General features: G+C 34.3%; 1 protein-coding gene and 2 non-coding genes across 3 annotated transcripts; 2 read left to right on the top strand and 1 right to left on the bottom strand.

Moving 5' to 3' along the window:
• Window positions 1-4352: 4352 nt before the first annotated feature.
• Window positions 4353-4436, bottom strand: TRNAL-UAA (transfer RNA leucine (anticodon UAA)). Its single transcript has one exon. It is a non-coding gene; the product is annotated as a tRNA-Leu (tRNA).
• Window positions 4437-8612: 4176 nt separating this feature from the next.
• Window positions 8613-8696, top strand: TRNAL-UAA (transfer RNA leucine (anticodon UAA)). Its single transcript has one exon. It is a non-coding gene; the product is annotated as a tRNA-Leu (tRNA).
• A 912-nt stretch (window positions 8697-9608) lies between these two features.
• On the top strand, window positions 9609-26921 carry LOC136972553 (centrosomal protein of 78 kDa-like). The gene is made up of 11 exons (XM_067267136.1): window positions 9609-9776; window positions 9883-10073; window positions 12957-13029; window positions 13098-13191; window positions 13278-13452; window positions 13813-13926; window positions 15117-15181; window positions 15564-15670; window positions 16362-16694; window positions 24530-24759; window positions 26517-26921. The coding sequence occupies exons 4-9, from the start codon at window positions 13165-13167 to the stop codon at window positions 16411-16413; spliced, it is 540 nt and encodes a 179-aa protein (XP_067123237.1). The 5' UTR covers window positions 9609-9776; window positions 9883-10073; window positions 12957-13029; window positions 13098-13164; the 3' UTR covers window positions 16414-16694; window positions 24530-24759; window positions 26517-26921.
• Window positions 26922-27472: the final 551 nt, after the last annotated feature.

The raw sequence follows: 27472 nt of genomic DNA, 5'->3' as shown, positions 1-27472 counted from the left end.
CGGTAATGTAATACATTATGATCATTTAATAGTGGATGACAAGTAAACTTTTACTTAAATTTCAGTTAAGAGTTTACTTGAGTAACCTCTTTGGCGAGCGTAACAGCGTATCGGTTACTGTTTGAAATTACAGCAATTATTTTTTCAAATAAATAATTTTAAAATTAGGTATATGACAACTCTAACCTTAGTTTATGTTCTTAATACGCAGCACTTTAAAATTTTCCGGTTGCGAAATTACGTGTTTCAGTCTTTTATACAAGATTAAATAAAATCTTCAAGTAATTCGAAAACAATAGTTATGTCACGAAACAATAATTGATTATTTAGATTAAAATAAAATTCATTTTGCCGACTTACTTCACCGACTGCTGTGTAATTAAGCGGAGAAACGACGACACTCTTCTCCTCACTCGAAGCTTCTGCTTCTGCCTTTCTTTCATTCAAATTTAATAATTCACACATAACATCAATTCTGCAGATTTCTTCGTATTTCTTGAATTTTATTAAAAATACGTTATTAAAGTAAACATATACACTATTTACCTTATATATAACACGTGAATGAAACGCTATTCGTTCTGTTTTTCAGGTACAAGATATTTTAGTAGCTAAATTCTTCTTTATCCATAAACATAAATTAATTTTGAATACCATATTATTATTGTGGTTTGTATGTATTATGTAGATATAAAACTTACGAAACTTACGAAATTTTTCGTGTGTCATTCGACAGAAACTGTTTTCAGCTCAGCTTCAGCTGGATCCATCTCATCTCCATCTTTTTCTGGCTGCTGTTGTCTATCTTTTCTTGATTTCTATTATATCTTCCGTTCTAAATGTGGAATAATTGTTTAATATACCTTTTACAGCACCCAATTTATGTTTAATTGACTAGAGACAATCGTTTCAGGTAGCAATCATTTCCGAAAGTGTTATTTTCACAATGGAGATTAAAAACTGCTTTAATATCTATAAAATAATTTTCTTTGTATTCTCAACAGAAGACGCAATACAAATATATTTTGTTAGGTTTTCTTGTAAATTTCGTACGTTGATTGTGACATATGTTTAAATTACATATGTTTAAATTACAAAATACAGCAATAAGCCAAGACTAAATTATATAAATTGAATAGTATATAATATATCAAGTAAAACAGCAAAAAGTATTATATAAACTTATTATTTTTGTATATTAAAGTGCTGGTTTCAATTAACAATTATACGCAAACAGAACCAGAATTTCTGATAAAAATTAAATAACTTTACAGACGTATTTTTCAAACATTCCACTACGAAATATCCATTATGTCTGTAAAGCATTTCATTGTAAATTAAAAATATACAAGTTATCGTTACTTTAATATGTTCTTAAAAATGAAAAAAAAACCTTTTTTTGTGATACTTTTGGAAATTGGGAGTGGAGATGACTAAATACATCATTACACTGCATTTACCAGCACCAAGTTATTAAATTTCACACTTGGTTATATTTACCGAGTTCCGGGATGAAAAATACGTTAGGATAAAGTTAGCTCTCGAATTATTATTACTAAAATTTATTGTCATCGAACTTACGTATGTTTTTGCATTTTCATTTTTCTGCTTTAATTACAAGTAAATGAAATTTAAGTTGTAAAATATGAGGAAAATACTTAAGTTAGTCGAGTGTAAAAATATCTTTTTGCCGTGTTATCATATTTTATTTTGTATTGATTTTCATATTCGTGTACAGCAGTTAAGTTTCACATCAATACTTATAGAAGAACAGAATGCATGTATATAAACATGCAGCATATAACAATGACGGTACTACACTAAAACAAAGTAGCCTTTTATTCTCGAATATATCGAAATAACTTTTGATATATCGTTCCACAGGATACATATAGACGTCACTGCAGATTTCCAGATACAGTAGTACCTCGTATAACCTACGCCTGGAACGGATTAAGTACGTTATACAAGGTACCACTGTAATTTGATTTCTATAAGTTATATAGGAATATGTTCATTTCGAAAGATTCGTAATAAATCTGGATATATCATAGACATATACCAAACTTTATCACGTAACTTTAGGAATGAACATAATCCTATATAACTTGTGAAGGATACTCGTATATAGAATATGATATGTTATTTGCAGTTTAGTGCATCTAAGAATAATGCTAAAATTGCGTATTAATATATATTATGAAAATATTTATTGTCATTTCAGGTTACATAAAGTTCATAGAATGCAGTGTTTCTTAATTAAACAGCGTTTTCAGTAATTTACACCGCCTCGAATTTCAAAACAAGGTCTCGTAAAGCTTCATACAGGGGATCCCACACCCCACACACACAAACAATAACATCTATACATACAGAAAACCACCGATGTTTTTTCTCCCACCTTCCTAGTCACGCTTTTCTGCTTATTCTATAATTAGGTGATATATACATAAAGACATACCTGTATTTTATGCCTTTTCGGTAAGTACAGTACTGTATATTTTTACTGGCAACTTTACGCCTTACAATATGAGAAACAGCAATTTTAAATAATCACACACAGTAGGAAGATTTTTCATTGTATCATTACACAAGTATACGATATTTCATATCAATACGCTATATTCTTTATCTGCGAAAAATTTAACTGATAAGCTCATTACTCGTTTATCCCCGAATATATTAGATATAATATGAATATTATTATAAAAATAATACGCAAAATAATAGATTCACTATAACTGTACAGTTATATATAGCTAATAAATAATTTACTAATTATTAAATATTTATGCATCGTAAGTTAATTTCAAAAATGTTGTAATTTAATGAATTCATTTTAATTTTAAAGAATACAAAAAAATATCTTACTTTTTCGAAGTGAAGATACGTGCTAGGTCCGAATTTTATATTAACATTTCGTACAATTCGCCATTATGGCGTATTAGAAGGTATCTCAATTAGCGCGAAACTGCATATACTTTATCAATAAATTCAGTGATAACCGTTTATGATATTGAAAGTACCTTGGACAAGAGAATGAATAATAGCAGTTACTCGATAACCGGTATCATCTGTCAGGTATACCTGTATTAAACACCGTCTTTCTGTCAAACTATCAGTTGGACATCTCGTCCTAACAGTAGTAAGAGCAGGCAAACACTACAACCAGACATTAAAAGGGGTAATTTTATGCAATTCTTAAACGCATCTAAATTTTATCCTTGAAATGTTTCACTCTTAATTGCTGTTATCTCTTTTCAAAGTTCTCTAAGAATATAATCTGATAATAGTGAATAAGCTTATAATAGCAAAGTAAAAATAATAGAAAAGCTTATTTAAATTCTAAACACATAGACTGACGTATTGAAAAGTTTTTCTGTTGTTCTGTTCAATATGCTTAATGTTACTTTTTCCGAAATTAAATTTGTTTCAGTTAGAAGACAGGTTTACGACAAAGTTTAAGTGGATGCTTCGTTAAATGTCTTTATAGTTATTTTCCACGTCCATCCATTGCGGCTGGATTTATATGAATAAAACGTATTACACGATTTACGATCCAAATTATCGGTAGAATGAACGCAGTATTTAACAAACATTTTCTTGTCAGTAGAACATGCTACTCATTAGGCAATTCCAGACTTGAAATTCATGGCATTGCCAATATAATTCTCTTTTAATCCACTGAAAGTATTAGTGCATTATACTCGCGGTGATTTCGGGGTCTTTGCAGATGTTTTTTATATCGAAGTTTATTGAGATAATAAGCATCATCAAATTGCCATCGAGTTTAAATATTCGTTTATTCGCTTCGACTCTATGCTCAATTACTGGTCACCTACCTAGCATTAATCTGCAGATGTAATCTAAAATGAAAAGATGTCCGAATATGAGTTGTCTATATACAATTGTCTTATCGTAGCCAAAGGAGAAGGTATCCTCATTTTAGATATCATATAGGGGACTACGATAATTAAGTTTTCTATGTAAAGTAAATTATAATTAAAGAAATCATTATAATTTTGTTTTCACGTTAATTCAAAACATTAAAAAGTTTTTAATGTAAACATATGTTCTTAGGTTTTAGAACACCACCGAACAATGGTAGTTGAAATGGTGTTATTTGAATTATCCTATTAAAAACAAAAGCATTTTCTCTTTTGTGCTTTGTATGCATGACAAAGCTACAAACATCATGCATACAAAGCAGAAAACAAAAAGTTTTGTGCCAAACACAACAAACATTGACATTAAAAACATCTGTAATAACATAAGGACACCGAAATAACACGTTTCTGATGTAAAACGAGAAAGCTTGATCATCGAGATGTGTTCACCCGAGCAAAATCACCTGTCAGAAGTGGGGTTCGAACCCACGCCCTCACACGAGGACCAGAGCTTAAATCTGGCGCCTTAGACCACTCGGCCATTTTGACTTTGGAAACGCTTCTTTATAAAGTGGAAAAGCAATTGTTATCGATCCCGTCATTCTCCTTTCGATCGAATTATTTTAAAACCCTTCAGAAATGCGATATCGTTAGAGTAGAGGAACAACACCTAGCGAGCCAGCGAGCACGCGTGATAAGTGTTAAGCAACCTGGAGTGTGTTTGTACGTGCAATCTCACGACGTCACCAGTATGATCTTGTCATAAATACTGCCACGTGTAATTTTGTATCGGTAAAAGAAATTAGAAGTTTCTTCGTATATATTCATTCATGTAGAAATAGTACACGGGGTGTAAAACTAACTTGAACGAGTGAGAAATGCGAAGGCCCAAAATTTCTGATATATTCGATCGCTTTATCACATCTCCTGCGCATCCAATTTTTACAAGATTGATATAAATGATGTCTCAAAGATTAAGAAAGGCATTTATGCAGTTGCTTAAGCTAATGATACGTGTGAGCTGTTACAGAGAGCATAATAATACCACATTCTCGTGCAAGTCTAAATGCGTCTATGTTTTTGACGGGCGTGGTAAGGTCTTCTAAGATAAGAAGCACTTACTTTTACTCGCATTTTTCCAGTCTATTGCATTTTATAAAATGTTCTAACTATTACACGAACAGTATGGCCACTGTCGTAAACTACTACTAATTAGTTTTATTGTACATTTAAAACGCGGTACAAAGTCCTGCCCCGCAGCGAGCATTACAACAGCATATGCGTTACATAGTTTTACCGAGTCACAGTACGCACTAATGAACAAAGCAAAGGAAAAAGAGAAAAAAAAAAATTTTAAATAAAAATTTTAAAAAGTAATTAATAAATAAAATAAAATAAAACACAATGACAATAAAAGAACCGAACAAAATGTGTAGCAGCATGCTGCAGCATATAACAGATACTTATCAGTAGAAATATTTTCGCAAAAGAAGGTCATAGTAAATACAATAAATACAATAATATACAATAAGTAAATACAATAATTCCGACAATAAGTGTTTAACAGCATTTATCCCGTGCAGAAAATTTGTAAGACAAAGATTTGAGAATCTCGTGAGTCCATATATAATATGCGTACAAGTCAAAAACAAAGTCCACACAGCTAGTAATTATAAGTATCAATTCCAACACTTTAAACCCAAAAGCAGAGGACGATGATGAAGCTTGCACATTTCTTACAGTCAGCAAACACAAATGTATATGGAGAAGCGATTATCTGCTTGTATCAGTTGGTGTGCTAAGAAGCAAGGTAGCATTATGAATTAAACAATTTGTGCTCTGTAAAGGATTCCATAAAACATTAAGGTAAATAATCAGTTGTCTTAATATATAAGGCTTTTGCTTTAATGTAGAGTGGACACTCCTTATTCAGTTTGTTATGTTCATGTTTATCTAGGCCGCTTTTCAAACAATTCGCACCTTTAGGCTTTTCGGTTTTTTTTTGTACATGTCTTAAACAAATGATCATCACCACAATGGCTACAAACTTTATTCGGTGATGGGCAACTTGCCGCCAAGTGTCCGAAAGCAAGACATTTGTAGCACTCTCGTACAGAGAAAAAATCATAAACATTGCACGTTTTCCACTGAACATAAAGATATCCTTGTTTTTTAACCATTGCCCTAACTTTCGGTGAAATCTCTAACACCCATGATAAAAACTCGTCATTTCTCTGTTTGACTGAAAATCGAATGTTTAAAACGTTTTTAAATTCCTCCATCGTGTACTTTAGTGAAAAATTGTTTTGTTCAAACAAGTGTTTTAATGGGTCCTCTTTGGTGATTGAGTTGGGGACTGAAGTCACTTTCATAAGAGGAAGACGCCGTCTTGTGTTTTGTGCCTTTAATCCCTCTATTTTGTGTAATTGTTCCTGAATATATTCAGCCTCCTCTCTGATAGGAAAATCAATAGCAATTCCACCCTTGTTAATATTACGAATACGCTTTATAGGCACCTTATGCAATCTTTGATCAAAAGAATTAGTAAGCAGTGTCTTAGTCTCTTCCGATGTGCTCTCTTTATTATCATTGTAAACTAGAACAGTATACGTAGGTAACGATGACTCCTTTTCAGACTGTGTATTCTTGAAAGAATTAAGATCGCGTCGTAAAATATCTCTGTCGTATATTGTCGGGAACCGGTATATTTAGTGTTAGGTGGACCTCCTCTTTTGAGATCATCTGTCGTATTTTTCTTTTGAAAATGAACATATGCGATATGAATTCTCCCGCAGCATTCATACAACAAATACAAGTTGTATTTGTACCGCGCTATCCACTTGTTACAGCGCCATCTTCGTGTTTACCTTTTCGTGCTAACACTTTAGACGGCTTATGGATTGTACTAAGGGATGTCTCGTCTACGTTGTATATTTGACTTGCTGTGAATTCGTCTTCGTTGAATATATGTCGTTGACAAAGGAATCCATAATAATTTTTTCTTCGTTAAATCCTGTACGTGCCATAGATGTAGACTCGCGAGCTTTTAACGAAATCTCTGGATAATTTTTTTATAAATTTGTAGTACCATTTCCATCCAGCTCGCTGTTTTTCTTTATTGAAACGGTGTGAAAAGCAAAATCTTTCAGCTAACTGAACCGCAAGATGACGTAAATTTATGGTTGCCTAACAAGAAAAGGAAGCCTCTAATTCCAGAACATATCGAAATGATTCCGCTTCCATCTCCAAACTTAGATTTTTAGGTCTTCCTATTATTTGGTGTTTATTTAAATCTTCTAGATTACTTTGTGGCCGCCAGCGCCAGAGATCCCGAACACTGTCTGGCAACACTTGCCAAGGAGAGTTGGCTGGCAACGTGAAGAAAAAGAAAAGGTGAAAAAGTTCGTTGGATTTGTCCGGGTGTTACCCGAAAATGTCGGTGACAGCTCTGATCTTTTTATAAAGTTTTTTGTTACTGTTCGAGTTTGACTGCTTAGTGTTAGTTCTTAAACTTAATAAAGTAGTTTATGCTATTTGATAAGATTAAAAGGTTTCCATCCTTATATCTTTTGAAGCCGTTACCGTGTCCTTTATGGACCAAGCGTTATACAGTCGTTTCACCATTTCGATCTAACATCAGAGAAAATCAAGTAAACTCGCTCCTATTCTTAATTTGTTCTGCTACGATTAAATTCTAGCGATGTGGTACGAGTTGGGTGCGTATATACATTAAAATTCAAATTTACCGCGTTACAATATCATATACTTACAGACATGGTAATAGTACAATAATAATTATAATAAAAAATATTAACAAATAAAGATAGTTTTAATAAAAATTACGTTTCGCCTTCACATGTAAACAGTAATCACACAAAACTCTTATGAAACAAGTAAAAATTTTATAAATATGTGAATGAAAAACAACTTACTTTCTAAATAATTTCTGAAAAAGTTATCTCACGGCGCCAATTTCGCTTTCAAACAGTATGGATGAGTATTGTTTATGCTGTTTGTTTTAGGAACGTCTCTAAGTACCGTATATTTTGAGAAACAGCAATGGTGAGATTTAAGCGCAGATACTAAGCGAGTTTACCTTTCGTTTTTAGCGTGCAAAAGAGGAATCGCAAGCTTTTCGGGGTAGCTGTTTCTTCCAGTTTTTGAGTTTTGTTAACTTCAAAATTATTTGTGAAAACAATTTTTTTGTCTTATTTCTATTTAATCTACGGTTTTATTTTTTTACGCATTATAGTTTATTAGAAAACTCTACCCGTGGCAGCCTAAAGTGCCCCGCTTATTTGTTTCCAATGTATACTATTCATAACAAACAATTCGTGACGATTCAACCTTTTGAGCGAATCCGCACCAAAACTCATTCCCTTCGCTCACTTCTTCAAGTTAATTTGAAACCGTGTATACAACTTCTGTATAAAGGAATATAAATTAAGAAACTTCTGGTTTCTTGTATCGATCCAAAATTGCTGGTGGTAGTATCTATGTTTGCAGTATAATAAGATCGTCGTGTGATTGCACGTACAAACACACTCCAGGTTGCTTAACACTGATCACGCGTGCTAGTTGGCTCGCTAGGCGTTGTTACTCTACTCGAACGACGTCGCATTTCTGCAGGGGTTTAAAATGATTCGATCGAAAAAAATAATGACGAAATCGATAACGATTGCTTTTCGACTTTATAAAAAAGCTTTTCAAAAATCGTTCCGTCGTGTCAGAATGGCCGAGTAATCTAAGGCGCCAGACTTAAACTCTGGTTTTCGTGTGAAAGCGTGGGTTCTAACCCCACTTCTGACAGGTTATTTTGCTCGGGTGAACACATTTCGGGTTTCAAGCTTGTTCGTTTTGCTTGATACGTACAGTACGTGTTATACGCCGACCGCCTTTATGAAATCGTAGAAAATGTTATATAAATTAGAAAACTCCACATGTTTTAATCAGAATTCAGTTATTTTAATCACTATCTTCCCATAAATATGCTTTTTATACGCACTGTTTTCTCGCTAACAGCATTCATATTTATATATTTCAAAAATATTTTAAATTAAAATACAGAGGTTTTTCACCATAAGAGGGCGCTGTCTGATGTTTACATTTTTAAATTTGAAAATAACGCATACTGGAAAATTAGGTTGGTAGTTTGTTTACTTTATTATAGCAATTACGATATTTAATTATTATATTATAAAATTATACACAAAAGCGAATTCTAATTCATTTATATTAACTAATCAGAATTCTTATGGTAATAATTCTTGTTATTCAACTTCGTTTTCATTTTTTGTCGTTAAGTATTTCTACCATCTTTTCGACGCCATGTTGGAAACAGAAACATCACTATTTATTATGTGGCCCGATGCAAACATTTCTAATTAATCTACGTTAAGAGAGTGTACATTATGTTTAAAATAGTCGTTAAAAATCGACGTAAAAAAATTGAAATTTAGTATCAGCTAGGACACGCTGCATGCTTTTCTCATTTGTATTTAAACATGGCGTCGAAATGACAGTAGAGTGTACTGAAAATACGTGGTTTTTATTAACTTACAAAAAAATATAATTTTTGAGGTATTTAATAAAAACTTGTTTTATTTACATAGGCAAAAATTATGACTCCAACGTCTAATGTCGAAAATAAATGCACGAGAGGTGAAGACTTCCGAAATGACTACATTTCTCTGTGTTTCTACTATAAATTGTGTTCTTCTAGATGCATGAAGAAAATACAACTTGATAAGGGAAGATTGCATTGCACTCTTGACGTTTTAGATTCGTCGGTGTTGACTCCTTTACTCGAAGCCATTGAAATGAATGAAAGTTTAGAAGGGATTGTTCTGCACAGTGAATATTTAAAAAAAATGTCAGGAAATATTAGTGGTAAGTTACTTAAATATGATAAAAGATTGAAAATTTAGTGATTAAGCTGTAAAATATTCGGTTTATTTTTGTTTTATACAATTTTCTGTGTTAATACTGTTTTCAGATTGCAATATTTACAGATTCTTCTTAGAAAAATATAATGTGTTAAAAGGACTTCCAATAATTCTTACACCAGAATTATCAACTAAGTTGATTAAATCTTTATCAGCTTGTATCTACAAGAATAAAAATTTGAAATATTTGGAAATAACTGGATTACCTCTTTCTTTGAATCACATGGAATGTTTGTCAGAGGTAATATATTTTTAAATTAATTTCTTAAAATAGCAGTGATTAGATTTGTGTGTGTTGATAGGCACATTGCCTGGTAAATTGGCTTAAATACAGCTGGATGAGAAGTGAATGACAAAGCAGGTTTCAAATGAAACAAGCTATGTCGTTCGTTTACTCATCCAGCCATATTAAACCTACTTTCCCAGGCAATATGCCCAATACTAGAGCAGCATTATTTAGCTATTATATAATTAATTAACAAATTTATACATTTATATAAAATATAGAGAGCCAGGTTTGTGTCCAGGTGACTCTTCAGAAATTTTTATAGCTGATTTGATTCGGTAGTATCCGGCAGTGACATAGCTAGGGTTCTTTGGGCCCGGTGCGGAACCAGATTTGTGGGCCCCGAAAAAATTTTTCGGGTCTTTTTTCCTGATTCTGGGGCTCCTATAAGCCTGTCACTTTCCGGGGGTCTGGTGCGGATTGCACCTGCCGCACCCCCTAGCTATGCCACTGGTATCTGTTACTGGAACTTATAACTCAACCACTTTATGAAGCTGGAAAACTCGCAATAGGCATAACAGGAGCTTTCTTAATATATGCAAAATGATCATTAATACTACAGTTCTACTTTCTTATTTTTTTTAATACATATATCATATTTTATGTTAAAATTATATGTATAATAGGTCAGGATAGATAATAACAGAATTATAATTTTTTCATTGGATTTTAGCAAATTTATCCAGCAGATTACTGTTAATATATTTACTTAATCTAAAACAACTGTAAATATTAAATGTTTTTAAATATCTTCTTGATGATAATTTATATTTTTCAATGAAGGCAATCATGAAAAATTTAAATCTTTTTTTTATACTTTACTTATAATAAATCACACAAAATTTTTAAAAATTTCAGAATAATATAACCTTACATGGTTAGATAATTTGAATTAAATAAATATTTACTTAATAGATTGCTGATATACAGGAAATACTTATTTCATTTATCTCTTTTAGCATCAATGCACATAGGCCAAGTGTCTCCAAAGATTTTTTGACTGTTGTCTTCCTACTAGGATTTCTCTACTTGTTATCAACCTGTTATTTTTTCTAATATATGTTAATAATAATAATGAATAAATCTGGTGAGCTGTTATTAATCTTTCATCATTTTCATAGGAAAGATCTATTTACAGTATGCAAATTTACATCTTGAATTGTCATACACTTAACTTGGACTAATAATTTTTAACGAACTGTTTTCAATCAACCCCTAGTAATTTTCTATCTGCAATAGCATCATCAACCCCCAGGAGTTGATATTGACTGCTTTGAGGACCTCCCAATATAGGTTATGTATGACTTTGATTTTGTTTCTTATGAAGCAGTTTGATTTAGTTTTTCGATCCGTGATAAATTTTGAAATGTCGCGTTAGATTTGAACTTGGATCCTTGAAGTTAATAAGTTAATGTTTTACTAAGTGGCCATATTATTGATGAGATATTACTAAGAAAGCAAGTTTTATTTGGAGGAAGATTTATCCTAAAGAATATTGGTGATATTCTTTGAGTAAGTTTAATCAGTAAATTTTGACATCAAAAATAACGGTTGATGCTTAATGTTGATTTTTTGCATTTATGTTAGTGCTTGTTATAATATAGAAAGATATTGTTGAATTTGTTTGATTCTGAAATGTTCAAGTTTTCTTTCTTTGTCATACTTTAGGGGTGTATGCTTTTTCAAAGTTTGCCCTGCAGACATTAAAAGTTTTTTCTTTACGCTTATCGTGGGTTTGGAAGTTTCCAGATGGAAAAGGATGCGGATCTGATAAATCTGGGCCAATATCAAGAAAATTTTTTGAGGATTCAACTTTGACTGAAATTCAAATCTTTCAGACTAGTGTGCATTTTAACTGATTGAACTGTCTTATTATTCCCATATAAATTATCCAGTTTTATTTAATATACACTATATTTTCGCAATTCATGTCATCAATTCTAAGATGCACTATAAGTTTTAAATTGAATTTTAAAGAAATTATTTATTGAATGGAAAATTTTAAACTGTAGGGCAATTCTAAGACATAACTCTACCTTCGGCAAGTAAAAATGGGTAAAACTTGTTTAGGTAATACCTGAAAAGTGCATATGTGTATAAATATATATACCAAAAAATATGATATATATTTACACATATATACACGTTTTCTAATTATTCCACGCTGAAATCAGGAATCACTTTATAAACCATATTTTATGGTATATAAGATGCATCCTAATTTCAACTTGGAAATATTTAATGCATTTAGTTCATCTTGTGCCTTTAGCAGTCACTCCTGAAATGTTTTTTAACTGTATTCTGATTAAAAACAATGTAATAATAATAATATGTTTAATTAATAATATTTCCAATTTTCAATTAAAAATATTTTGGTGTTTAATGGTGGCAGTCGAATGAATGCAGGGGTGGTGTATGCAGGGCTTGTGACCGTATATCTATAAAATCATACCCGACATCTCGAGTTTGTTTTATTTATTTAAAGTTGGTTTAACTATCGAGCCTTTTATATCTCGTATCCTTCGTAATATTTTTATAGTTCTTACTTAATTCAATAACATGGTCAATAGCAATATGGTCATCATGCAATATCTGAAATTCATAATGACTGGGCATTATAAATAATGCCCATATTAATTACTTAGTTTATACCATATATATTGTGCACTGAGAAAGAAGATAAATATATATTGTGTTTCTCAGTGACTAGGGATATAGTTTCAAACATTTTGACCAACTGAAGAATCCACTCATTATATATATTTACAGTATTTAATTTCAAAGTATACACCAGACTTTTTACACAATAATACTGATTATGAAAAATTATTCAAATAGGTTTTCCCAGAATCAAATTCTTTACAACATTTATCTTTATCGGGATGTTTTATACAAAAGAATGGATTAACAGGTAATATTCACAATTTAAAAGTTACAATTTGATTAATGAAAGATTACAGAGATTTACATATTTGACAGTCTTGTGTAAGTGTTTGAGAATTGTGCCAAGTGTCAAGGTGCTTGACTTAAGTAATTGCTCAAAGATATGAAGTGTTTAGTCTCTTTAATTGAAGTAAGCGGGAGAATTTTACTACTTTTTCTTTGACAATTTTAATTTTTTTTTTTATAAATGTATTATTGTATGTTAATTGGATTTAGCATCAAGCTATTCAACGCAACACGGCAACTTGGTATAAAAGTCTGCAATACTGTCATCCTATTTTCCACAGTCTGCCGGGAATCGGGAGAGTTACTTTGAACGATAACGTACAAATTGGCGATGAAGGAGTTAAATTATTAACTGAACTACATTTTAATGATATATGGTTAAAAGGTAACTTGAGATTTAATTGACTTTATCCATTATTTAAATTATTCAAAGTATTAAAGTTTATAATGCAAACCTGTACTTGTAATTTAGAGATATGGAATAAGTGTAAGAAATGGGTCAAATTTATATTGTTGAATTGTTATTATGTGACCTCTGGTCATCTGACAAAGTGGATAATTTGGCAAGATACTGGAAAATTAATTTAGTATTTGATATATTGAATTAATATCGATTGTCTGTAAAAGTATACTTTGTTGCATGCTGTAACTAATCTCAGTTATAAATTTAAGTGTAAAAATGTCTTTTAGGGTCAAATAATGTTTAACTGTATGTATATAACAATGTATTTATTATATTTATCAGCTCTGGACTTGCAGAATTGTGACATAAGTGACGTTGGTGCAAAATCTCTGTTGAATGTTTTAAATCACAACATGGTTCTGGTAGTTTTAGATTTACAAATGAATTCTTCTATTGGTAAGTTGAATTTATGTTTGTATATAAATTGTTAATATAATAGTTCAGTTCATAATTTGTATTTATAGGTGAGAAAGAAAATGAATGATCTTAAAGTAACAGAACACTTTGTTTAATTCTCTGTACCCTATTAGCATTAAGAGAACCCTTTTTCCATGCCCATTATAAGTTTAACTTGGTTCGGTCAAAGATCAGAAATGAGGCTTCTTACATTCGGAATGTAACCCTATCAGATTTGATTGCATTTGGACTGGAAAATATTTGTCCATCCATTCACATATATGTAAAATAATTTATTAACTTTACATTCTATTAATAGGGGGTAAACCATCTTTGGATGAATTCAGAGTTGAGTTGATAAGCATGTACTGTCTATGACTTCTTTCTGAATATAACATTGTGCTTTATGTATAGACTAATATTTAAATGTAGAGTGCAAGTCTTATTGAGGTATGTAGTAATGAAATATTTATGATATCATGTATCATTTTAGTAAGGATTTACCATTATTAATACATATTGAATATTTATGGAATGAGAATCAGATTGGAAATTTGAGAATTATGGAGTTAGAGGGCTTTATACATTAACTCAAATTCCAGATATTAACATACAAACAAATGTTTATAGTGAAAATTAAAGGACAGTCTTGTGCAATTTCTGAACATTTCAATGCTTTGAGTGCATATGTAATGTTATGACAAGAATATATTCTTGTAAACATTAGTGTGTTGGCACATGTTGAAGGTTGTAAACACTATGTATGTCTGTAAAGGTAACATGAGAAAAATCATTATAACATAATACATCACCTGCTTGAACATACAAATCTAACATAATAATTAAAAAACTGCTATCTTATAATGGCAGACGTATGGCCGAACAGCTAAGGTGGCCATCTTCCACTCAGAAATCTGGAATTAATCAATACAAGTCAAAATAGCTTGAGAAATTTTTTGGTGATGGTCCTTTCGGATATGTCGGGGCTCCATTTTTCATTACTAGGTCATCCCATTGTATGTCTGCCTAAATTTATAATGAACATACTCTTGGTACTGAAAGGGTAAATAGTTAGAAAAAATAAAAAATGGCAGACTATGTAAATAATTCTGGAATTTTTAAATTTCAAATAAAATAAAGAATATTTTTTAAAAATGTTTAAAACTTTAACTTCTGAATTTATTAAACAGACAAAGAATTATTAGAGAAAATACGACAGCAGTTGGATGAGAATAATAAAGGGAAACTGTTTGAAGTAAGTAAGATTAACTAATATTAGAAATGATAACCAAATAAATATCTAATTCTTAGATTATTTGAAGCTATAATTAGGCTAAACTTTAATTAAGGAAACTAAGTAATTTGGTATTAAGTTAATCTGGCATTTAGAGATTTGGTCATTAAAATTCAGGCTTTACTACTATATAAATTAAGTAATAATTTTTTTATTTAAACGAATTTAGTTTAACAAGCTATTGTCAAAGAAGTGCTTGCTTTGCGTATCCTTGATGCAACCTTGAATCCTTGGGTGGGTAAATTCACATTGAAAGGATCAAAGTTAAAACAACTGAAAATATAACATGACTTCATTAATGTTCTATGTATTAAAATGTTTAATTCATCTTAATGTGTTTCAGTCAACCAAAAAGCATCGGAAAACTGTAACCTCTGGAATTAAAGAGAAAACAAAGGCAAAACTACCACGGAGAGTGAACGGTCGTCTTCTTCCTAAAAACTTTGGCACGTAAGGATGTTGGTTCTCTTTTATTTTGGTATTTATTCACAAAAGTTACCGTAATATATTCATGTACTGTACTTACTGCAAAATGTGAACCACTGCTTAACTCGCATAAGTAAATTATTTATAAATTAATATTGTATACAGTTGAATTTGTCTATTTCAAACATATTTATTATTTCCCCTTTATTTTTAGTCTAAATTCAATATATTTTCCATCTTTATTTCAAATAATTTTTCTTAAAATTTCTATATCTAAAATTACAGACTGAGGTGTTGTTTACAAATTCGAAACTCGGCAACTACATTTTGACAGCATAAACTGTAGTTGAGAAACATCTCTTGCAATACAGTACATACTATAGATACAGTTGACATTGGTTTTCTCTGATTCACTATGAGTTTGGCTTGCATCTTGCCGGTTGAAAGTTGGGCAACAGAAAGTATCGACAAACTGTTTGTTATGGTATGCCAAAAATGTTTTATTCGTACTTAATACAGGCCTGTCCTGTACTTGCTATTTTATTAATAAATTATCGTACTCACAATCAAACTAATTACTGTTTACTGTATAGGAACCTCTATATCTCAGATTTTTTTTCTTGTTTAGATAGAAAGGTTCTACTGTATATACAGAAAAATGTTATTTTTATATTTAAATGATTACTACTTGCTTCTTTCTTTGTTTTTAATATAGAGATAAAGAATCTGAAGTTTCAAGTTCTAGTACAGTAGAAGTGATGAATTAGAAGAATGGGTAAATGCTTGTTATAATTTAAAGGTATAAACTGATACTTGAAGACATAAGTAGAGAGAAATTGGGATTTCTAGTACCTTATTTCGAAACTGTGAACAGTGAATGACAGCTACAGTTCTCGCCTAAACTATTGCATAATAGTTCAAGCTGTGATTTGCTGTTTGCCTTATTAAATTGACAGTTTATATTCTTATAAAGAGAACTGAAGGTATGTTTTTACAACTGCAGATTGAACAGGGAAAAAGAAAACTAGCAGAGAGGAAAGTCAAACAGGTAAATTGATTCAATTTTAATTATGTCGGAGTTCGAACATTAATGTAGAATTAGTTATTTGATTTAAATTGAGAGCCCTTTTTGTAACTCCTTTTTCATTTTTGTATAAAACTCTTTAATAATGTTAACATTACATTCCAAAGATAAAGTTTTTCTTTTTTTGCTTGATGCAGAAGAATCAGTTATACTTAGTTTGGATGACCTAGTAGAGTCTCTCAAGTCTTCGTAGATATATAAATACAACACAGAAATAAATAACAGAATAAATTGTAGCAATGAGTCGATTCCGCGCGACATGTTTGAACATCTAAACTGAACAATAGTTTGCGGGAGGGAGTGAGTAATCAAGAGTTGCGTGGCGCTCAACCAAAAGACAAAACGACGAGATTTAAAAATCACGTAAGTCGAGGTATTACTGTACCGCCATTAAAGAAATCACAAAAAATGATTTCTAGGACCGTTTTTACACCTACTATTGATACGCTGGATTTCATATCCAGCGGTATCAATAGTCAAAGAAACCCCTTTACAGACCATTTTGAAAAATATTTTGCAGGTGGCCCATTGAGTGTCTGATCCAACACCTGATGTATATGATTTAAAAGGTCCTTTTAGTGCCAACAGAGAGGAAGGAGTTAATTAATATGTAAAATTATCCAGACACTTTTTTACGTCTCTCAAAATAGAAATTTTGTTATTAAGAAACTTAAATAAATTACTACAAATCAATCAATGTCAGGTTGTCAGGTTGCACCCTAACATCAATGGGTGCATTCTTTAATAGCGGTTGTTCTGCGTTGTCGCTACTACGGGAGTGTGCTGCCGTTTGTAGGCATTTAGGAAGGACGGTGAAAGAAAGAAAGATGGCGGCACTCACACTATCGATAGTATGGTGATGGAGTAATCTATAATTCTAAAATATGAACTTTTAAAGACAAAAGAAGGGTCCCAATTGTAAAATTTAACCATAGAATGGATTATTTGTTGAAAGAGCGTTTAAAATAGCCATGAAAGAAATTAGAATGCCAGCTACTGTTCGAAAAAAATTCAAAAAGACACTTACATCATCGCGTGCACTAACTTAAATTACTGCTTCAAACAGCCGTTTTTGCTTTTTGATAGCACGCCCTCCCACCGGAATTTAGGAATGCATTCCGCAGGAATTTTTAAACGGATGTTGCTTGCGCGGAGTTACGCGGAGGAATAAAAGAACTCACCCTATGTTTATGATATAGGTGCAAAGTGATTTTTTGCACGTACGCTTAGGTAGTGATTATGATAATTATTTTTTTCCTGTTTATTATGTATTAGTTTTTTGTCTGTATTTTTATTTATAGTACAGTAAGAACAGATACGAATTTAACAGTATTATATCCATAACAGGCAGACAGCCTTTTGTTTAGCAACCACGAGACGAAGGTAAATGTATAAAATGGTGCGGCAATCGTCTTTCAAAAGTGAAAGAACTTTTTTTGTATATTTCACTTTTGTTTTCTAACGGCACGTGTTTAGTCGCGATATTTTATTACACCAAACTCCTGATCTGTCCTAACATTGTTTTTTTTTTTTGCAGATTTTTGGAGTATTTAATAAAAATAACGAACGAAGATTGTAAGTGCAGTATGTACAGTACTGTAAGTTAGATAATTTTGTACCGTTTCTATTTTTAGTACGATATCAGATTTTGATTGCTGATCAACCTTCTTTTGTCCTCTTCAAGACATTATCTACCACAGAGAAATCCAGCAGTGACTTGCTTAACTTTCCCGGGGACATTTAAAACTACGTTTGGCGCCATTTGTTATGATATTTCATTAAAATAACTTTTTATATAATTAATTGTTATAAAATCCCAAAAGCTTATACTTGAGGAAAAGGATGAGTTTTAGGAAAAAAAAAATATTGCTGTATATCTATAATAAAGCGATATTGACAAGATGAAACGATACTCTTATTCATGATGATGAATGAACAATACTGATAGATCTGATACTGCTGTATGAAAAAATATAACATTTTGTTTTATTCATAGTGTTAATATTTTGGAACATTTTAACAGACAGGAGAATTAGCAGTAACATGTATTTCGATGCCAAAATACAGTTTTTTTTTTTTTTTTTTTTTGAATAGTGAACAAGTACTTTGAGTAAAATATTTATGTATAAGCTATATATTATTATTTATTTATGGTGAATGTTAATTATAATATTGTTTATTGTTATATCTAAAAAATACTAGATACAAATAATCAGGAATAAATGGTGCCCACCAATGGCCGAGTGCAGTGGCAGGTTATCCTAAGGGTAAAAAGGGCAATTTCCTGAAGCCCCCATGAATAGACTGCCTCAAAAAATTTCTCGAAAAAAAAATATCTGAAGTTAACACTGTCCTTGGGTGTCCCTAATTCAAATTAGTTTCAAACACGCCACTGACCAAATGGATATATAACCACTAAACAATGGTAGTTGGTCGTGGGTTCGCACCTTTTCAACAGGCTTGCCAGTTGAATTTTCCGAGTTTTCTTTGTTTGTAACACCTAACTACAGAAAATTTCTGATAAAACTCCTCCCCCTCAGCATATCGATTACCTGTCACGTCACCCAAATAAACCCAGCCAGGAAACTTATCAATTACAAGTTATCTGAAGATAAAGCACTTTGTTGCGCTCTAGCGTTCAGCATTGAAATTTATTTAGAGTAAGCATGTAACAATATTTTCATTATGTGTGATTATTTAAAATTGCTCCCGCTTTTTAATGTAAGTATACGCTGGCGGAGGAGCTCAGTACCTAGGCAGGCCTTGCCTTTTTGGTTTTCGAACTATCTTGGTGGGTTCCCCTGGGGAAGCTAATTGTGCAGCGGGGGGCTGGTGTGTTAGCCTGTCCTGGAAGTATCACTTGTGCTTGGATTGTGTTCCTTGGGGAGAGAGGATTGAAGGCAATCCCCGAGGATACAGCATATAAACTGGGGGTGCGCACCTGGGGCGCTAAGTAGTGAGGGGCCCGGCGGGCCTTACCTGGCAGCCCCGTTCAATTAGTGTATAATCTTGCCCCTTGTTTGAGTGTGGGGTGGTACCTCAAGTCAGGTCTCTCTAGCAGGGGGTGGGGGCCTATGCCGAGGCAACGGGGATTGCCTTCGCTTCTCTCGTGGGCTCTGGGGCGTAGTCAGGAGTGTGTGATGGTGGAAGGGGCAGGTGCTCACCTGGGCCTGGGGGGCTTGGAGTTTCTTCATACTTTAATTATGGATAGTTCAAAAAGAGAAACACGTTTAAAAGTGCAGGTTGGAGAAGGTGGGACACCTGACTCGCAGATGATGTCACCAATTGGTGGTTCGAGAGTGGAAACTGAGGAGGTTGTTCAGGAGGTTGGTTATTTACAAGAAGCTGAAAAGTAGTACAGGAGAAGAGAGTGGATAGAGAAATAGTAGAGAGTAATAGTGTGGTTATTGTAAAGGGAGTAACTGAAGATACTAGTGATGATATTAGACATAAATTTATGAGTTGTATTAATCCTAGTAGAGATAGGATAAGATTGAAGGGAATGCGGAAGATAAGAAATGGAGCTGTTGCTGTAACCCTGGCATCAAGTCGGGATAAAGAACGATTATTGGCTTATAAGCAAATCGAAATGGAGGGATTGAATGTTACTACTCCAGTTAAGCGGAGGCTGAGGATGATTCTGGTAGATGTACCCAAGGAGATGCAGGGAGAAGAGCTGGTGAAGCTGATATATGCACTAAATGTGGACTTAATATATGTTAATAGAGAGGTTACTTTGGAAGACTTTAAAGCGAATTTTAAATGATTATATAGAATAGGTCGAAAACGGGAATTATTGGTAAATTGGGTGGTGGAGGTTGCCCCTGTGTTGCGTCATAGGTTTTTGCAGTTAGCAAGATTGTATATTGAATATAGATGTTGTCTGATCAGGAATTATTATGAGATTTCCAAGTGTTTTAGGTGTTAGATGTTTAGCCATATTGCGAAGACTTGTCGTCAAGAGAAGGAAACGTGTTTTAGGTGCGGAGAGATTGGCCATCGGTCTCGGGACTGTGATAGAGAGGACATATTGAAGATTTGCGTACCTTGTGGTCGGATGGGGCGGAAGAACGATCATTTCTCGCGAGATAAAAATTGCTACTTCTTTCAATTTGCGATCAGTCGTTACAAACAAAATATAGATTATGGATAGGAAGTCAATGGATTTAATGTTAAAGATAGCACAGATCAATATGCAGCGGAGCAAAGTGGTTGTGGAGGAGGTGCGGTCGTTTATTGATGATTACCACTCCAATGTGATGATAGTGCAGGAACCGTATACTTATCATGATAGGATTAGTGGGTTAGGGGAAGGTGTAAGGGTGCTGCAGTGTTTCTTGGAAACTCCGTGGACTGCCTTATTTATATGTAGCAAGACGTGGTCTGTGATGCAGTTAACTCAGTTCTCCTGCAAATACTGTGTAGTTGCACAGTTGACTAGGGAGGAGTATAGTCTGTATGTGGTTAGTTTGTACTTCCCCTTGGGTATGAATATAGATGTTCTTGTAACTGAATTGGAAGCTGTGTTAGTGGCTCTTTCGGTGAGGATGGTGGTCATCTGTATTGACTCTAATTTTAAATCGCCGCTGTGGGGTAGCGAGAGGCTTGACGACCGTGGTGAAGTCTTAACGGCCATGTTGGGTAAATGGGATTTTAGGGTTCTTAATGATCAGACAGAGGTTTTGACTTTTTAGTCCTCGACAGGCTCTTCTTTCATAGATGTTTCTGCATATTTTTCGCAGTTGAGTTGTTATATTAGCGAGTGTCAGGTCTCTCACGATTTTACGTCTTACGCAGTAATTATTTACAGAGTAGATTTTGGGGTGGTGAGACAACTTGTAACTGGTACAGATTATTTTCCAAAACGAGGGGTTAATTGGGATAGGTTTCGGGGTATTGTTGGGGGATTTTTGATGCAACATCAGGTACCTGTTATTGAAAGTAAAAGGGATGTGGCTCAACTGTGTAATACGATACATTTGGCTTTTGCTAGAGCAATAACTGCGATTTCGAGAGGGAAGAAGGGACGAGTACATAGGGCAAGGTGGTGGACAAATGATTTAGATCGTGTGCGACAGAGAGTGTTTCGATTGCGAAGACAGTTTCAGAGAGAGAAGAATTTAATTCGAAGGCAGGATAGCCATCTTGAGTATTGTAAGGGTTTTGGGGAATATAGATGGATGATATTGCAGGCTAAGAGGGAGAGTTGGCAGAACTTTGTGGAATCGACTGCACACAGGGATGTGTGGGGATGCCTTATAGAATTGTTCGCGAGAAGATGAAGTTTGTTAATGTTCTTCGTTCAGTTAAGTCTAATTTGGGGGCACAGTGGATTGAGAGACGTCGGTGGATAATCTATTTTCAGTGCTCTTTCCCGATGATGAAGCGATGAGAGATACAATAGAGCAGAGAGATGTTAGGATGGATAACGAAAGGTATTGCTCGAGCAGGCGGTCAACCCTGTTTCAGATAGAGGAATTGGATAAGGTAATTGTTAGGTCAAAGGGCCGTAAGGCCCCTGGGTTTTACTCAATTACATATGTGATGTTGCAAACAGTATATCCCGTCATTCGTTACGAGTTGTTGTGATTGTACAATAACTGCTTGGTCTTTGGAATGTTTCCTAATAGATGGAAACTGGCTAGGGTGGTTATATTATTGAAAAATAAGGACCGAGACGGGGAATCCCAGATCATATTGTCCAATATGTTTGCTTTCGATACTGGGAAAAGTTTACGAGAAACTACTGAAGTTAAAGCTTAGGATATTGTTCGATGGGTTTTTGGACGAAAGGCAGTTTGGTTTTAGGGAAGGTTGTTCGACAACGGACGCCATTTTAACTTTGAAGACATGGACACGTGATTCTTTAAGTAAATATGTTTTAGGGTTGTTTTTGGACATAAGCGGGGCATTCGATAACATCTGGTGGTTCGCTGTATTGCGTACTCTGCGCTTACAAAATTGTCCGATGGACATGTATAAAGTCTTTCAAGATTATTTTAGGATTCAAGTGGTTCGGTACACTCATGGGTTCCAGTATAGTGAAAAGCAAGTAACTAAGGGGTGTCCGCAAGGGTCGGTATTGGGCCCGGAATTTTGGAACCTTGTATTTAATGATGTCTCGTTTGGCTTGTGGAGTCTTGGTTATCGGTTTATAGCTTACGCTGATGACATTGTCATTCTTGTTGAGGGGAACAGTAGGTATGAGTTAGAGAGCAAGAGTTGTGGGGTTCTTCGGTTCATGAGCGAGAGGCTTAATGGACTTAAGTTGCAACTTGCCCCTTCAAACTTGGGGATGTTGCTTTTGAGGGGTGTTCTCCCTTCAAAAGCAACATCCCCAAGATTGCCCCCCTCAGCATGCGTTTGGGTACTGAGCTTATTTGTATGGCACGGTCCCAGCGGTATCTTGGTCTTCGACTGGGTGCTGGGTTTTCTGTGGCCGAGCACATAGAAGAAGTAGTTGTCAAAGCAGTACACCAGTTTGGGAGGCTGCAGGGGCTGTTGGGCTCGGGGTGGAGGCTGCGGCTTCCTGCCCTAAAGTCCATGTACAGACTCCCGTTTGTCTTAATTATTACGTATGCCGCTGGTGTGTGGGGCGACGTGCTGGAGCCCCTTCTGAGAAGGAAGCTGTGAAAGCACAGCATGTAGCTCTTTTAATTATGACTCGTGCATACCGAACAACCTCTAACATGGCTCTGCATGTTATTGCTAATGAAGTTCCTCTAGATTTAGAGGTGAAGTTTGCATACTACAGGTATCTGGTACGGGCAAGGATTCCTTTTAGTGTTGGGTCCTTAAGGTATCCACAAGACAGTCTTGGTTTATCAGTATCAGGGTTTTGAAGGCTGATCAGGCATCAACTGTATAAAGTTTGGGATCGTATGTGGAAGGACTCAGTTAAAAGAAGGCAGACTGCTTTGTTCTTTCTTTCTGTGCTGGACAGAGTGCGCAAGCAGTGGGTGACTCCAGATTATTACGTGAGTCAGATTTTGACTGGTCATGGTGACTATAGTTCTAAATTGTATGGTTTTTCCCTTGTAGATACCAACTTATGTGAGTGCAGTCAGGAGAATACCATCGACCATTTTATTTTTGTGTGTCCTTGTCTTGAGGAGTTACGAAGGACGTGTGTATATTTGGATAGGTCGTTTAATAGCCCAGCCTACTTCCGAAGGTTGGTCTCCTCAGAGAAAATTTATATTAAGGTGTTTGGGATATTAAAACTGATGTTATTAGAGCGGCAGAGATTGTGTACTTTTAGATAGAAGTTCGAGGATAGATTTTATTTCATTTTATAATTATGTCTAGTTTATAGGTTTTTGGATTTTATGGTTTTTAGATTTACCTTTATATTTCTCTACAAATTATAAGAAGTTGGTTTTTAAGCCGAGAAGTCTTTTTTGACAGGTGCGGCTTTAATGAGGGCTCTGGGACGCTTGTCAGTATACACTGTGGAGTAAGAATATTTGAGCGTAACCTACACAATATAAGTATCGATATGTATTACACCTATCAGAAAGGTATGAAATACTAGGTATGTGTTGAATTATCTATGATTTAGTTATAGTAGTAAAGAGCAAAGGATGCCTGCGATAATATTTTACACAACATTGTAGTGTAGAAATTATGTCATTACATTGCATGCAGTATACATGCAGGAGAAACTACTGTAATATTCTTGTGTATAATGTTAATTTAAATATATTTTTTATAACATGTATAGATTAAAATACATATGCGTTTAAATCGAAAATAAGTATTTAATCGTTACTACAATTAATTTATTTATTAATTTAAAGAATATATTGGAACTAATATCTAAATGAATACGAAACAATAAAGAATGCCAGTAACTGCAGAGAGCGGCAGGAAGGATTTATGAGATCATCATTGCAACGTCACAACAGAGGATAAACTGGGAGTAGAACATGTAGGATACAGCATTAACAGAGAACTTGCTTACAACATATCTAGCTTTATGAGGATATGAGTGCTGCTGGAGACTGATTCCGAAGATTACCAAGGTACAGTACGTGTTTCCCATCGTTATTATGAAAATGTTACTGAATTGATTAAAAATTAACTTTGTTACTGACTTTATATCATTTTTTTACTTTTTCGTCAGATATATAACACATAGAAAGTATGAGAATTGGTCAAAAATAGCCTTCTAAGATTATTACAATTTTACATTCAGGGGACCTTAAAATGTGGAGAAATGCTAGAAAACTTTAGTATTTTTTGTATGTATCAATGTCAGTCTGTGTGTATGTATTATCCACATACACACAGACTGACATACAAAATTAATTTTGAGGGTAGAGAGAAAATTTCATGAGATAAACTATACGAGCACAAAATTTTATAACATGAAAGTTTTTTGAGATATGGCTCTACTCCTTTCATTAATATCTTTTGATGCAATGGTATGATATTCCTGAAAATTTCTGGAAACAATTTGCCCTAATATCTGAACTTCACTGCGAAATTTTAGGAGTTTCCGACAACAGGCACAAGAGTTATTAAGCTTGAGATGGAGTGAATAAAAGCAAGCCCCGTACACTCATAAACATACAATAACACCTATTCATATATGATATGATTAAAAGTATTAGAAGGCCAAACATTAAGGCATAGCCTTTGAAAAGGAAAAATGTAGAGTTTTAGAGGAAGTGAGAAGAGGAAAGAAAAGTAAAGAATGATAGGAAAGTGTGAAATGGGAACCATGGGAACTGTCGGATTCCATTTATTCACTATACTTTAATTACAACACACGGGCGTATCCCACAGAAAATGTTATGGTCAAAATGTATACAGAGAATAAGTTCACACAAGGTACTGCCTCTAGGGAGACAAGAATGTAAGCAATTGGCAGCTATGCGTGTGTACAACCGACTCGATGGAGATGAAGCTGCTGATGCAGCAGAGAGATTTTAACAACTTAATCAATACCTTTTTCCCTGCTTCTTACCCAGTTTCTTCTTCCTTCCATACGACTATGGCTTTTTCGGAACAGGATTCAACTCTGACAACTTTGTTATCATGTCCCATCTACTATAATATCGTCCAACCACCGGTGTTTCAATGCACCAACGGTCATATTGTGTGCTTGCAGTGCCGCCCTCAGATAACAATGGGCCACACGTGCCGGGAGACTCTCAGCCATATCCGAAGCCTTGTTATAGAACAAATCGCCACTACCTTGCAGTTGACTTGCCGCCATAACATGTACGGATGTGCCGTCGTGTTGTAGGAAGTGGAGCGAGTGACACATGAAACCAGCTGTCAATACAAACCGATAATCTGCCCTTTTACTCATCTCAACTGCAATTGGGAAAGTAAGCGCTTCGACTTAACATTCCATATCTTCCAAACCCATTCCGAAGTACCCAAGCTCCATCAGTCTTCCTTAACATTTTTGGGTGTCCCTGCCGGCGACACCCTACCCCAAACCTGGGCTGTTATTCTTAACTGCCATTTTCAACAATTTCTTTTTCTGGTCACCAAACAGCACCCCAATTATCTAACATTTCTTATTAATGTTTATTGCTTAACTAACTGAGTTCTGAGCTCCTCTCCCTTTTCTTACCTTATAGCATTTAAAAAGGGGCTACACACCCTACATTGAAGATCTACCCACATTTACTTGTGGGGATCTGACGACCCTCAACCACCTTGCAAACCCTTACAGCTGCTGGCAGACCTCGTGCATTTGTTCTGCACCCACAACAATTTTAAATTTTTAAAAAATATTACAACCAGCTAATCCCCTCTCCCTTGTTGCAGAATGGCGGATGCAGACGATTGGTGGGAAATTGACCTCCTGTCCCCCATTCCGCCCCACCCCGAGAAGAGTTGCTGACCGCTTCTCTGCGAACCATGCTAAATTCCGCCCGCTTCGAGCAGCAAAAGAAGAGCCTGCCAGTTACCATTATCTTTCCCGTTGGCAGTGAATGTCCATCCACATTCGAAGCGGCCGTCCAGGAGGAGAACCATCACAGCGAGATGGCTTACCTACAACGAAATAGCATCACTCCACTGTTCAATTCACCACCTTTCCGAGAAGCCACTAGGCCAACTCCCTCTTCTGGAAACCGCCACCATGCTTCTCGCCTGTGAACCCGCCTATATCATTTCATCCTATATCTGTAATGGAGAATATATATATAATAGTCACTTTGTTATTTGCATATATGATAATCATAATATATTATTATAATCAATATGTATATTCCCTAATAAAAATTTTTTTCTTCTTAATTGATTTTGGTGACTATTTATTTCCTACGGACCGCCTCTTGCTTTGCCCGACCTGACTTTAAATGGATATTACAGACAATCTCGGTTACCCATAAATAGACTATCTTGTAAAGACTATTAGGGACTCGCCATGTTAATAAAAATATTTCCCTATGTTCTAGTGAATGACAAACACTCGTTCAAGAAGTGAAGCTTAAACCTAATGACTGTATCGAGACATACTTCTTATCCACTACTCAGGATGAAGTATCCCCAGCTTATTATCCTTCTCCTCCACATCAAGTATACGATGATGGAAACCCACATGGAACTTACGAAAGGCGTTATTTTCCTTCATCAGGAAAATTTCTTAATGATTGCCAGTCACTGGACCTTAGTCACCGAACTCACCTCCGAACATTTAGAGCGCCAAGTACAATTTATCTCACAATCTCTTACGTATCTCAAAACGATAATTCGACAACACGAACACATTCCTCAAA

This window comes from Centruroides vittatus, unplaced genomic scaffold (genome assembly GCF_030686945.1).
Source record: "Centruroides vittatus isolate TY-2023 unplaced genomic scaffold, ASM3068694v2 contig_2969, whole genome shotgun sequence".
Lineage (NCBI taxonomy): Eukaryota > Metazoa > Arthropoda > Arachnida > Scorpiones > Buthidae > Centruroides > Centruroides vittatus.
The sequence above is the reverse complement of the archived record's forward strand: the minus strand, read 5'-3'. Positions and strand labels throughout refer to the sequence as shown.

What these genes read in the sequence shown, in the direction of transcription:
- LOC136972553 (XM_067267136.1), top strand. Translation starts at nt 13,165, where the DNA reads ATGAAGTGTTTAGTCTCTTTAATTGAA. An exon ending in GTTTAGTCTCTTTAATTGAA is followed by an intron (nt 13,192 to 13,277) that starts GTAAGCGGGAGA and finishes AATTGGATTTAG; the next exon opens with CATCAAGCTATTCAACGCAA. An exon ending in CTTCCTAAAAACTTTGGCAC is followed by an intron (nt 15,671 to 16,361) that starts GTAAGGATGTTG and finishes TTTTTAATATAG; the next exon opens with AGATAAAGAATCTGAAGTTT.